General features: G+C 46.8%; 1 protein-coding gene and 1 long non-coding RNA gene across 2 annotated transcripts in view; one reads left to right on the forward strand and one right to left on the reverse strand.

Moving 5' to 3' along the window:
* The window catches only part of LOC135389047 (follistatin-like), a 51,685-nt gene that overhangs the window by 30,081 nt on the left and 7,873 nt on the right, over nucleotides 1-13,731 (forward strand). Inside the window, exons 3-5 of the mRNA XM_064618995.1 lie at nucleotides 1,843-2,073; nucleotides 3,938-4,159; nucleotides 6,816-7,052. Coding sequence (XP_064475065.1) covers nucleotides 1,843-2,073; nucleotides 3,938-4,159; nucleotides 6,816-7,052 — 690 coding nt within the window. The remainder of the gene's footprint in view (nucleotides 1-1,842; nucleotides 2,074-3,937; nucleotides 4,160-6,815; nucleotides 7,053-13,731) is intronic.
* LOC135389048 (uncharacterized) overlaps nucleotides 1-13,731 on the reverse strand; it is a 59,734-nt gene that overhangs the window by 18,697 nt on the left and 27,306 nt on the right. The window lies entirely within an intron of this gene.

Here is a 13,731-nt window from a genome sequence, read left to right on the forward strand (position 1 = left end):
CGTGTGTAAAACGACACTCTTCAAAACTTTGCACTCGGCCCACGTCCAAGATGAGCAGGAGCGACACGAGTTTCATAGTTGCATGGGCATGGGGATGCCACTTCTGTTGTTGAAAGTATGAAGGTAAACCTGTTCTTGGCTTCTCTAGAATATCCCCAGGACATTTCTTTTCTTTCTTTTATTCATCTGGCGATCAGTACCCAACATGCGTTTCCCCCAACTGCCATTCACTTCTCGTCTTAAAAGGGGGTAGTCAAGTTCATTTTCACCGCACCCGTCATCACCCGTTATACGGCATCGCATTTTCGTTCCTGCCGCCGCATTTTCGAGGTTAAGATCGTCCTAGCAAAGCCATCGCAATGTCACCAGCGTTGCACGGACTACGACGAATTACTTGGCCGTAACGAGACGGTTGGGTCATGTATACACGGGTTGCTAATATGGACCCTCACCAATGCATCCCCAAGCAGCACAACATCTTGGCCCAATATTGGCAATAGCGGCCCAATATTGGACCAATATTAGCCCTATTGGACGTCTGTGGGCCTCAACCTTGAAATGGTGTACCCCTTATGTGTACCAATGAGGTCACTCCATGGGTAACATGGGAGAGGGAAACTGAGGAGCTGCGCAGAGAGCTGGCCTACCTGCATCGGTTATTGAATTTGTCCAAATCTGTGCACAATGTTTGCCATTCTGCTTCTCCATCTACATCCGCCCGGCACGTGACATAACAAGGCCAGGCCTAGCAGTCTCAACAGTGTTAACATCTTTTTTTTTTTTTTGATGGCTGCTCTCAAACAGCGAGCGATGTCTACATCACACTCATTTGTCTTTCTTGCGGCGTGCCATCAAATTATAGAATTCGCGTCCTGCACCTCGATCCATCATGTATTTAGATTTGTTGTAATCTCATCTTCAATCAGTATGCATGGCTTTGTGTGGTTGTATGGTACCCAGTTATGTGTGCCTGCTTCTAAGGTTGTTGGCTCGTGTAGCTTATACGGTTGTTCCATTGTTTCGGGTGATCTTCCATGTGGTTCTGCTTGGGGGGTTGACAGTAAATACAGTAAATAACCAATCAATCCTAGCTAATCAGCGTCGTGGAAGCAGGGGTGGCGCGCGTTGTCGGCACGCCCATCGAAACCAGCTCCGCTGATACACCTACCGAAGTGGTCTGTTGCGTTTTAACCAGTGTCTCTCGTTCCGTCCACAGTGAGACCGGAAGACTGGAAAGAGCATATGACGCAGTCACAAGAACGTGTTTACTCCTCAGGTGGAAGTGCCAGGTAGAAAAACCTATTTCAGGGTTGGACCGAAAGAAAAGCAGACACACGATATTTCTGCACTCGCTGAGGGGCAAGATAACAAGAACAAAAATAGAGGAAGCAGCAGACAGTGTTTTGTGTGCCACCGTCTGTCATCCCTCGCACTCTTTCTATGGATTCGAGGGGGACGCGTATTTTATGAACGAAGTCACACTTGGGGGTGGAGGATTATGCAGGGTGGAGGCTGCATTCCAAGTTTTACAGCAATGGGTGTGACTGGTACAAAGTGCTCTCTCACCCCAATAGACCTCTGCCCGAGAAACGTCATCATGACGTTGGCAGACAGAGTGAAACTGAAACAAATCGGAAGGGGAGGGCTGGGTTCCATGAATGGCCACTTGTTCGCTGTCTCCTACTGAAGGAAAAGTAGGACCGAAGGTCGCGTCCCTTCGAGTGTAGTTCAACTCTATCAAATTGGTGGCGCTGTCGAACACTATGACGTCATTTGTTTACAAACAGGGAGAGGGTCTGTTACAAGTCGGTGACCAATCTCATTGAAGCATTTCCTTTGCAGAATCCTGCGTGGGCGTCTCGTGCGGTGCCCACGAGCGATGCGTTGTGAAGCGTCAACAGCCGCACTGCGTGTGCGCGCCGCGTTGCGGCCCCAAGGGAGGTCGTCGGAGAGACGACGGTCCCGTCTGCGGCACGGATCAGCGAACCTACAAGAACGCGTGTCGTCTCATGAAGAAACGATGCCGGCGCAGAGATCCTCAGCTAGCCATTGCCTATCACATGCCTTGCCAAAGTGAGAAGCCTTCGCTAGTTTGGAAAACTGGACTTTGGTCGTCACGCAATCTTATCCCCCTTTGCATATCAGAATTTCCCGTTGGCATCAGTTTGTTGCACACTTTGCAACCACCCCGTTAGAAAAAAAAACAAAAAAAAACCTGTACGCGTTCTTCTGTTGCTTAGGCTTCGTTCACTACACACACACACCATCACAGACAGACACACCACCTCTCGTCAACGCTTGATAGTTGATGGGATACTGCCGGCCATCATCAACTTGAGTTGGTCAAATCGTGTCAGGTTTGTCCAACGTTGAGCGTAAGGGAAACACGCTGGTGCATATCCCTGTGTTTGGAGAGTTTTTAGGCAGCGGGGCAGACATACAACGACAGGAAAATACGGATTACAAATTTTACAGCAAAATACCATCAAGTACTCGGGGATGCTTTAATGAAACCTGCGTGTGAAGAAAGAAATACAAAAATGGGTGACGGACGGGAATGCCCAAGTTCGAGCATCTGGACAGGGTTCGTTTCAAAAAAGGTTGCCCCGGCTGTGAACGTAGCCTCCCTTAGTCTCCTCTGTCATGAATTCCCCCTTTTGTATCCCTGTCAGACGGACTAATTTCGTGTCACTTTCAACGAGTGACACTCGCACTTAGTGTCATTCGTGTGCTGTCACGCGACATCTTTTAGTGACACTCGGCAGAAAGTGCACTAACGTGTAGCCTCGACGGCAGGCTTTGCGGTACAGGTAAAAATATTGAAAAAAAAGCGAGGGGCCCAGACACCACAATATGAGGGAACTGATGTTCTGAGGCTGGGAACACATAGAAAGGACAAATACATATACAAAGCCTCAAGTGCCTAAGAAATTAATGATGAAAGATTCAGTGACTTCCATCTTTCACCACAATAGTTTTGAACAAGTATTTTCAACAGCGTGTTTATTTGATGTTAGTAAAGAGTGACATTGTGCCGTAAAAAAACGTGTCATTACTCCCGTTTGCAGCCTGTGAGAACTTCGCGTTCTCGGCAATCCGGCGGCGGCGGCCTTTTTTTTTTTTTTTTTTTTTTTTGTGGCACTTGTTTGAGGCAGAGTTGTACGTAACGCGTTACTAGTAATTGCGTTACTAGTAATCAATTACTTTTTTCAGTAAATTTTAACGTAATCAATTAATTTTGTGAGCAAGTAATTTTCCAAGTAATCTGATTACAATTTTCGGTAATCAATTACTGAGTAATCGATTACTTTTTTAACCTTCTGTCAACAATGGCAACACTTTTCAGCAAGCCCGATCTTCGACTGAAGCAGTGACGCAGAGGTCACCGTGACGGCCGTCTCTAGTCCTCACGTGTTCCATGCAGACCACAGTAATACGATAATTCCTTACAACCGCCACCTACTAGAGCAACAGTAACAATAGTAACAAAACGAAGCGGATGTTTCAACGCCAATACGGTCGTCCTCATCTGGGACAGGAGGAGAGACAATTTAAAAGTAACGGGAAAAGTAACGCGTTACATTTTTAATCGGTAACGTATTACATTTTTGATGAAGTAATTTGTAACAGTAAAGAATTACTTTTCGCGCAGTAGTAACAGTAATTGTAATCAATTACTTTTTTCGAGTAACGTGTACAACTCTGGTTTGAGGCCAATCTGTTTAATTTTGGAAGAAATCTGTTTTATTTAGAAACACGTCCTGCGAAAATTAAAGAAAAGCATTCTGAGGAAAGTATTGCGGCGCACGCTTTCGCCTGGTTGGAGTGCACTTCACGAAAATGACACTAAATTAGGCCGTGTACGTTAGTCTCTGGGGGTATTAGTCTCTCTGATTGCGTAGCTCCGCTGAAGACCCGCTGCTGTTCTTGTATGCAGGTTCGTGCGACCGTGTCGTATGTCCAGGCAAGAAGAGCTGCCTCCTGGACCAGAACCTGGTGCCTCATTGCGTCCGTTGCAGGGTGCCCTGTCCGGCTGCAGAGCCGAGGCGTTACGTCTGTAGCGTAGACAATGTCACCTACACGAGTTACTGTCAGTTGAGACAGGCAGCTTGCGCTAAAGGGAGGGCTGTGCCCGCAGCCTACAGGGGAAGATGCCGAGGTAAGGATTGACATCCATTCTGACGTATTATATTCGACTATGTTCCCCATGTGCGTATCTATACAGTGAACCCTCGTTATTATGACCATGGTCGTTGCCGCAAATTTTTGTCATAACGCGGAATTGTCATATTAACGGGGGGGGGGGGATTTGCAGAGGTTTCACTGCATTGTTCCCCAGGAGTATAAAGCGCGTATGTCAGATTATCGGGGGTCATATTAGCGAGGGTTCACTGTATACGGAACCGAGTTCTCTGTACACTGCAGCCACGATAAACTTTGTCGTGTGAATCGACTATTTTGATTAAATCTGCATTCGCTATAGTGATGGCAGTATTATAGTAACGGAAGCCGGGACTGTCCGTATATGTGTAGGGTTTATTCACTGACGTCACCTCACCGCCATATACTGGAGGTACCTCGAAGTTATGTTCCCGTATTCGTTCGCTGCCTTATGTTTTCTGGATGACTGTGAACGTCGAAAACATGAAAATTGCTTGGATATGCTGTACAAATCACACGCCACAATAACTTTAAAACAGCAAATGCTATAGACCACTTTCTGTTTACAAACACGTGGCGTCCCGAGAAGACCGGTTCGAGGTTATATTTTGCTCTGGTTGGCAAGAAGCGGGAAAAACGCGTCTGCTGATAGGCCGAAAAGGCTGATAAGGTTGATAGGTGCCCACCAGCATGCTTTGCGCGGCGGCGAAACGTAATCGATGACGTAGGAGTGCAAGTGGTCTATACGATGAGTGCGATATGGGTAACGGCTTGGATGGGACCTACAATATGGCGGCCGATGGCAGCCTGCTGGCCACAGTGGCGGATGACGTCATTGCGAATAAACCCTATATGCAATGCGCAAGATTATAAACATCCCGTATCTCGCACGGATCGCTATGATTCTTCTAAGCACGCAAACGTGTATCTGTCAGGAAAGAAATGCGCAGGTGAGGACAAATACACTAGAAGCGCTCGTCTCGTCCACTTCCTTTCTGCGTTTGTCCTGTGTGTCTGTGACGGGGACACGTCCTATATACGGTCTGCCTTGAATATGTCACATGATTTCTAGTTAAGCGTGGATAAGCGAAACGTTCAGTACTCTAATTTGGGCCGTAAGCCCCGTCAACGTGGAACCACAATGAGGCTTTCGTGCTCGGAATGGTCATCAGTCCCGCAGACAGACAGACCGATCACGAGAATTCGCCGACCTGTGCACTTTTGACGCCACCTACCTTCCCACTCAGCAGTGGTTGTTCCCTGAAGAGTTCGAATAGGCACGCATATTCCCTCCTTCGAGGGAAGTCCGCAATACACGGTTCATGGCTATACACATTGCAGCGATGTTTACTTGGCCCGTGCCATGTGTAGTAGTAGTAATCGTAGAACCTGACCGCTCAGTGTCAAGCCCGAGCCCGTCCGAGGTCATGAGGGTTTCATACAACTGGACGTTTCGCTCAGGACAAATACAGAAAGGAAGTGGACGAGACAAGCGCTTCTCGTGTATTTGTCCTCGCCTGTGCATTTCTGTGGAGAAATTTTAGTGGAGACAGAATAAAAGCTATTTTAAGAACGAGCCTTCAAAACTTCCTAGACACAGTACAGACGTTGCGTAGAAGCAATTTATTTATTTATTGTAGTGCTCCAAGGGCCTCGCGGCATTACATGGATAAAAGCATCACTGCAATGAAAATGATAACGAAACAGAAAAAAAAAAAAAAAAAAAAAGAAGAAAAAGAAATCGGCGAAAACTTTCGAGTCTTTGACGAACTCCCGTCGAAACAAGCAAACACACTGAAGCGGTTCCGTCAGTATCTTCCACGTGCATCGGTCAATGGGTGCAGGAGTCTCGTCATCGGCGAAGTTTTGAAGCGGCCAGCCGAAAAAGCTTTTGATCGACGGCTTTGACGGTCAAGTTTCGCAACTCGCGCAGCGGGCCAACTGACACATACACACAAAAAAAGAAAAAACGAAAACAAAAAAAGAGAAGGTGTGCATTCCGGCGATGGTTTCTTTCGGTCAAATGACAGCCTTTTCGTGTTCTGAAAGGTGCCCCTGTTTCTATAAAAAACAAAACCGGATGAAAGAAGGAAAAGGTGGTTGGGGAATTTTGCACTGTGATTGTAGATAATTGGTGCCGCGTTTATAGTGCTGTTTGCTTCGTTCCTTCTAAAGGCATGGACGCGGAGTTGTGTTGCCAGATGTGTTCTGTCATTGCCCGCTACAGCCGTCGCGACAGCAACGTCCCAACTTTTTTGATTTTTTTTGTCTACGTTGGTATTATATACGTGAATAATGCTGCGTTTGGCTGGAGGGAAGTGTCAGTATCATCATCATTAGTATCAATGGTTGCGTCATCACAAAGAATGCTGTTGATTGCCACGTTATTAGATTGTTTCAGTATAGCGTAAAGGCTGTACTTTTGTGCGCAACGAAATAACGCTGCGCACGCGCTGAACGCAAAGCCACCTTTTTACTGAGCTATTTGAGTGCCGCCTATAGTTATTTTTCTTAAGCTGCCATTAGGTTTCAGAAACCGTACGCTAATCTACATCAAGTCGTAAACAAAGCACATTTTTTTCGCCGGCGCCAGCTTGATGACAATGGACGCACCGTTCGCGCGTGAACATGTTGCTTATTGTTACGATTCGCAGATTGGGCGTCCTGTTCCACCGTCCGCTGCCAGCGAGGCAAGCAGTGTGTGACGGAACGGGAGACGGGCCATCCTCGGTGCGTCACTTGTCCCAGTTCGTGCCGCAGTTGGCCCCAGATGGAGCCCCTGTGTGGAGGAGACGGAAACACCTACGCCTCCTGGTGCCACTTGATGCAGGCCGCCTGCAGAACGGGCACCTTCGTCCCACCAGCGCACTCCGGACCGTGTGCCATAAATAGTAAGCACACTTTGCCGCATCACTCTTGCGCTTTGCGGGAAAGACGCACGCTGCTCCCGCTTGAATATGGGTGGTGAGATAAAGTGAAATCAGTAAGAACGGAAGAGACCCAATAGGCAAACACAATTTCGGAACAGTACAGATGGCTAATAAGAAAAATTTAGTTTGAAAAAGGAAATATTGCGGATAAACTTTTTGCGCTTGAAAAATGCCTCCCGATCGAGTTACGCTCTAAAATTACTGAGGTTTCGGAAGAGTAAGCGGGAGTAACACCTTTGCTCGCTCTAATGGTCGCTCCAAGTAGTCATTAGTGTTAAACCTAAATTAACGGTGTCCATGTCTGTGGTGCCATGTTGATTACCATAGTTGTCATCGCGCCTTAAAATTGCGGATAATAATAATAATTATTATTTTATGGTACTGAATTGGAAGCAAATGATGAAAGCATCGCTTCGTTCTGTGTCCTCAGGTGAGAGATTCTACGGATGCGATGTCGCCAAACAAACAAACAACGAAAACAAACAGTGTGTACGAATTAAAGATCCTCCGTTTTCCATCGACAGCCCTCTGCGGAGTAAGAGCATATTGGTCATTCCAATTTCCTGGTTCTACATTATGTATGACGCACCAACTTCTCCGGTTCCTAGTGTCCCACATCGGAAGAGGTCAAAACCCTCTGAGTCCCCTCCCACGTCGCCCCATCTCCGGAGCGACCGCGGCGCCGACCTGCCGCATCCGAGACGTCCGGGATGGGGTCGCACGTACGTCAGCGTCGCCGTAACGTCGAGCACGCCTTCGGAAGAGACATCGTGACGCCCGCGTCCACGGAGCGCGTAACATATACCTCCGTATCTTATTATGCAATCTCTACGCCCCCTTTAATGCGTCACATATCACTGTGTGGGGGCTAATTACCCGAGAGGCTTTTCTTTCACGCCGTTTCTGCTGTTGTGATACCAATCTGACGGTTGTTCCGTGACCAAATTTGGTCTCGTCGCTTTGCTCTCTCGATGGACGTCGAGGGTGTGTGTGTGTGTGTGTCTTCACCGGCTACTTGTCAGTGATCCTCACCCGAGAGAGAAGAGATGCTCTACTTGGGAGAAGATTAGATCCTTCAGAGCATATCAATGGAATCGTTACAGCTACCCCAGCAGCAAAGGCGGTGGCCCGGAGGTGCATTTCCGAGATCTACCCACGAAAAAAAAAAAAAAAAAAAAAACGCTCCTCTGCACTCTCATTTTCACTTTTTTGTGTTGCTTGGATAGGTTTTAACGCTTAAAGGTCGAGCGTGATTGTTACCGAGAGATATACTTATATACGCATCATGCTTTCAATGGGCCTCAGTTGTAGGTTCATGGATTGGATTGGATATCAGCGAGTGTGGACAGGATTTTTTTCTTCTTCCTGTTATTTCATAGGCAAACACAAGCATGCCCAAAGCTGGCGTAAAAAATAACGAAATAACGTTGGAAGTTTGGGTTTGAAATACTTGGATGTGGTAACAGATGAAGGTTGCAATATAGGAAGGATTCAAAAAGCTTCGCTCGTCTATCTGAGTGGAAAGACAGCAAAGCCGTGAAGATCGTTAAAAGTTTGAGTACGAATCTGTTAGTTTAGAGCTGTAGGGGCGCTATAATCGATCAATTGATACTGAGGGTCGTGATGTTCGTGCACGTGGTCAGCCAGTGCCTAATTTTATCAGCTGAGAATATGTTTTAACTCAAGCTCAGCACAGGATGATTGCTGTACACGTTGTGTCCTACGGGAGAGTATATATATTGTGAGGCAGAATCATCGCCATGATCATCACTGCATCTTAGCGCGAGTTGCAACCACCCGCATTCATTCTTCCTGCCCTCATTAAACGGCTCTTCTCTCGCCTTTTCGCTATCCCACAATATATATATAACTTGTGCATCATCATTACTTATTTGTTGTTGTTTGTGCCAATATTCTGGCGTCAATCCACCACCTCAGAATCGGTTAGCCATGGAGGCGTCAATAATTGAACTGCCGTAATTGGTAAAGGTAGGCTGTAGGGAGATTGCCAATTAACCCAGGCAGTTGCTATGCGTGCGTCCCCAGCTCTTTCATTGGCACCAGCTCTCGCGTGGCGTAGTGGTTAGCATGATCGCTTTCCACGCCGCGACTGGGAGGTGAGGTGGGTTCAAATCCCCATACCGGCTGTGCTGCTTGAGATTTTTCCTGGCTTTTCCGGTAGACTTTCCAGACGGATGTCGGCATAGTTATCCCTGAAGTCTGCCCAGGACACATACTAACCCCCCTCCCCCCCTGTCCCCCCCTCCTTCCTGCTGTCCTCTCTCCATCTGTCATAGCCACAGTTGACTGGCATTGTAGTAGCAGTGCGCACGATTTTATGGTGAGCATCTTCTTTCGCCGTTTACAGCCCATCACTCATACATTACAGCTAAACGGAAAGAACATGTGTTACGCATGATTCTGTTTTCGTTGAGTCACTGTGCCACTGCGAAACCGAAGATGGGAACGAAAGCATAGATAGTGAGAACCAAATCTATCTGTCGACAGTAAATGAAAACAAAATTACAGTACTATAGATAGCCAATTATCGTAAAACTATCTATACTTTTTCAACACTATCGATAGTCAACAATCGATAGTTTTTACACTATCGATAGTACTATCATAGTCGGTTGTCGATAGTTTCCCCGGATTAGCAAAACGTTAAAATGTTGACGTTTGGCTCCTCATTTGGGACTCGTTGATGGAAAGCATTGTGTAAAAACGATACAATAAACGGTGATGTCAAATCAAAGGTCAACAATGTGATGCCACTCGAAAGGAATAGCGAGCCTTGGCTTATCGTATCCTCGGAACCGCTATCGTGAACTCATTCGGATCTGTACTCCCTATTGTCCACCCTGGCCAAACTATATCTGAACCTGTCAAATATCCCGGGCGCCTATCTCCGTCTGACCCCTCCATCGGACGACCCGGTATTGTGACAAAAACAGTTGGCGCTGATGGGCACAGTCACATCTAAATAAGTCGCTGACATCGTCATTTCTGCTATATGGCTTTCCGTCTTATCGTCTTTTATCTAAGTAGACCGCAAAGCTCACGACTATGATACGAGCACGACCTACTAGATTATAGCGACCATGTCATAATCTGCAACCCATATGAGGAGCCCGTCCGCACGATCCGCTAGAGGCGCTTCTCATCGGCCCGCGAGACGTACATCGTGATTGGGCAACGGAAATTTGAATTTTGAATGCGCCGAAGGAAGCGAACGCAGGACTACCGTAGCAGACGACAGCAACAGCTCCTATGAAAACGCGTAGAATGATGATGATAATCAACTTTAGAAAGAAGCATCTCTCGTGCGACATCCATCGCTTGTACAAACATACTAAGGTAAGCTAAAGTACAAAGTACTGTAGAAATTGAGGAAGCAATAACCGGGCCGACGAGTAGCGCCACCGCTACAGTCTCCAAATGTGGCGCTGGGAAGGGGTCCACATGACATGTTCGCTATAATCTAGTAGGTCGTGGAGACGAGTATCCCGTGATATTCGTATCGTATCAATCACCTCATGATAATTGATAATTTTCGAGTTCCGCAAGCCACTATCCGCACTATACTATACCTGAATCGTTTGCATAACCTCCTCCCCGTCCTCCTGCTACTTACGTGGCCACCGACAGGTAAAAGAGCGGCTGGCCTAGTGCCTGGAGGCGTCTCCTCCGGTCGCACAAGGACGCTGTTTTGCATGTCTGCGACCGATGCCCCGTTGTTGTTGTCGTCGTCGTCGTCGTCCTCATCGTCCCCGTCCGAGGTCGCACGCTGTCTGGTTCGTTGGACGACGACGCGCTTGCCTCGTGACTTACGGTGTCGTAAAAGGCCAAGGCGGGGATTGCGGCCAAATCTATACAACAGCCCTACGCTCTGTTGCCAACTTCTCCGCGCAATCGACCTGCTTGCTGGATATCTATCTTATACAGTACAGTCAAACTCCTTTACAACGAAACTCAGGGGACAGCAAAAAAAAATTGCAGTAAAGGTATTTTCGTTAAAAAGGATGTCCATTATTGGACCTATAGGGCTCCAGCGGGACCGCAAAAAAATTTGCTGTAGTGGTATTTTCGTTAAAAAGGTGTTCGCTATAAAGGAGTTTGACTGTATTCGCATTTTCCCGCTGCTTCCGTTTCCCTTTCTGGGCGTTCTTTTATAGTGATTATAATTCCCGCCGCACTACGCCACAGCCTTCGGCTCCTGGAGCGGAGAGTATCCCTACACCACCATTATCATCATCATCAACATCATGATTCTGTTTGTTTTTAATAAATGTAATACTAGTTACGCATAATACATCAGACTGGAGTACACTCGTCCCTTGACTGTAGTCCACGTAAAAAAAAAAAAAAAAACTCGTATGACGTCAACAGCGACAACACAGAACGTGCAGCATATTCTATGAAGAGGAAATGTGCGTCTGCCTATATGTAGGTGTAGATTAAATTGAATATCCATGCACAGCATGCCGTCTCGTAGCGTTCACATTGTGCAACATTGCGTTTATATTAAGCATGCTGCAGTGTACTGCCGATTATGCGCTACGTCAGGTCGATGTCAAACAGAAGGCGTGTAGCTTCCCCCCCTGGCCGCGGGCTACAATGCGGCCACTAATCAGACACTTAACAACCACCGATTACAACCGTATTCATCGCAGACCTCGCAGGCACGATGCACTAAATATATTCATAACCCTCAGACGAGATTATATGCAGAAGGACGACTATAATGCCGAGTGCTTCTGCGAGTGCCACAGCTGTTCTGCTACACTACGTAACAACGTGAAAACGAAGAGAGGACGCCAGGATGAAGTCCCTCATGATCGATGGCGACTAAATATGGAAAGGCTTGTGCCTTAAAAGAATTGCGCCTTGAGCGGTTCGTAGGCGCTTTTTGTCGTCTCATGGATGGCGTATTTTCTTTGTCTGTCTGGATTGCTCTTCCTTATTACCGCTGGTGGGGGTAACTCGCTTCTGTAACTAGCTTTCTTCTTCGGTAACTTTTTGGCGTAACTCGTCACCTTTGAATTCCAGTAACTCCTTGAGGAACTCGCTCCTTTTTTTAGGTAACATGCTTTAGTTCCAAGTTCCTTTTGTTCAATTCTGGTGCGCATTTAACGCGAGCTGCGTCCGCGCTCTCCAATGGTACTGAAGATCGGTATAATTTCCAACTGTCAAAACGTCTTGCACCACCCATTGTGACATCAAGGTCTGAATTAATTCTACAGAGTTCAGGAGTGCATGTCGCGTATTAAGTAACTCGAGTGTAACTCGTTACTTTTAGAAAGTAACTTGGGGACTTGAAGTTTATTTTCATAACGCGTAACATTCGTCAGGAACTTCGTTACATTTTTTACGCACTTTTTTTTAACTTGTGACGAGTTCCATCTGTCGAGTAACTTCCTCATTTCTGGTTATTTTATTTTATTTATTTTGTTTCTGGTTGTTATTATAGACGTGTGTTTTTTTCGTTAGTGTATCACGACGCGCCGTTTTTCGTGTAACACAAATGAGGAAGGTTCTGTAAAAGCCCCAGTGGAGTCGATAGTTTTCTCCGTTTAGTCGAGCGTTATACACATACAGTCCCAAGGGTAGCCTGTCTGTAGAACTGACTTCCGCCGCTTCTTTGCTGGCACACCGTCGAACAACTGGCTTGTGTGAGTACATCGGAGAGTGAGACACGTTTTGATCTACCTCACTCAAGTCGAGAAATGACTTATCTTTCCCGTAACACCCGAAACACTTCCATACCAGCAGCCAGGTCTGCGCACCAGGGTAGAAAGTACACACAAGTCCTCTTTGAATCCGTGGAGTATTCACAGAATCATACTGTTCGCTTTTCTGTTTGCCTCGTTATAGCTTCTTGCGCAGCCATAAGTCTGGAATGAATTTCATTCGCGTCGCTCTCCGCGTCGCAACAGTCCCTTGGCAGGGAGCTGCGGACAAAGCACGTGCCATACCGGACACAGCAAGTCCAAACCGCGCCCACAGTGTTGGCCATTGCCGGTGACCTTCCCGTTTCTTGGAATGGCCTGTCTGGATGCACACAAGGTGTCCTGGCCAATTGCTGTGACTGATTGATGGTTTGGAAGCGAAGCAATGAATGGTTTCCTGGTCTCAGACGTCCACGTTTTCGCTTCTCGGAAGTCTTTCGAACTGCATGAGCAGTGGCAATCGCTTGGGGCAACACACATCTGTCCCGCCATTCAGCCTTTTTTTTTTTTTTTTTCCGAGCAAGCGACATTGCGCACAACACGTCAACCCCGCTTGCAGGTGTTCGAAGATTTCGTTTGGTCGGCTTTCTTTTCCTGTCTATAGCCTTTGTGCAGCAATTCCCGTCACTTTTACACGCCCCCGGGCACGAATAATTGCTGCAGGAATAATGGTGACGTTATCTTATTATAATAATATAATGTTAATATATTATTACTACACCGACTGTAGAATAAACCGTGTGCGCTCGGTTTTGTCGGTTACCTTACATGAGCGAAAGTCAGTGGAAAGACGCGAGTCGAAGAGGAAGAAGTGGATGAAACAACGCTGGTAAACTATTGGATTGGAATTGGATTGGAAAAGAAAGAAAAATATGGAGAGGTTAGTCCCGACCCAGTCAGAACTGGCTACT

This window comes from Ornithodoros turicata, chromosome 3, assembly GCF_037126465.1.
Source record: "Ornithodoros turicata isolate Travis chromosome 3, ASM3712646v1, whole genome shotgun sequence".
Lineage (NCBI taxonomy): Eukaryota > Metazoa > Arthropoda > Arachnida > Ixodida > Argasidae > Ornithodoros > Ornithodoros turicata.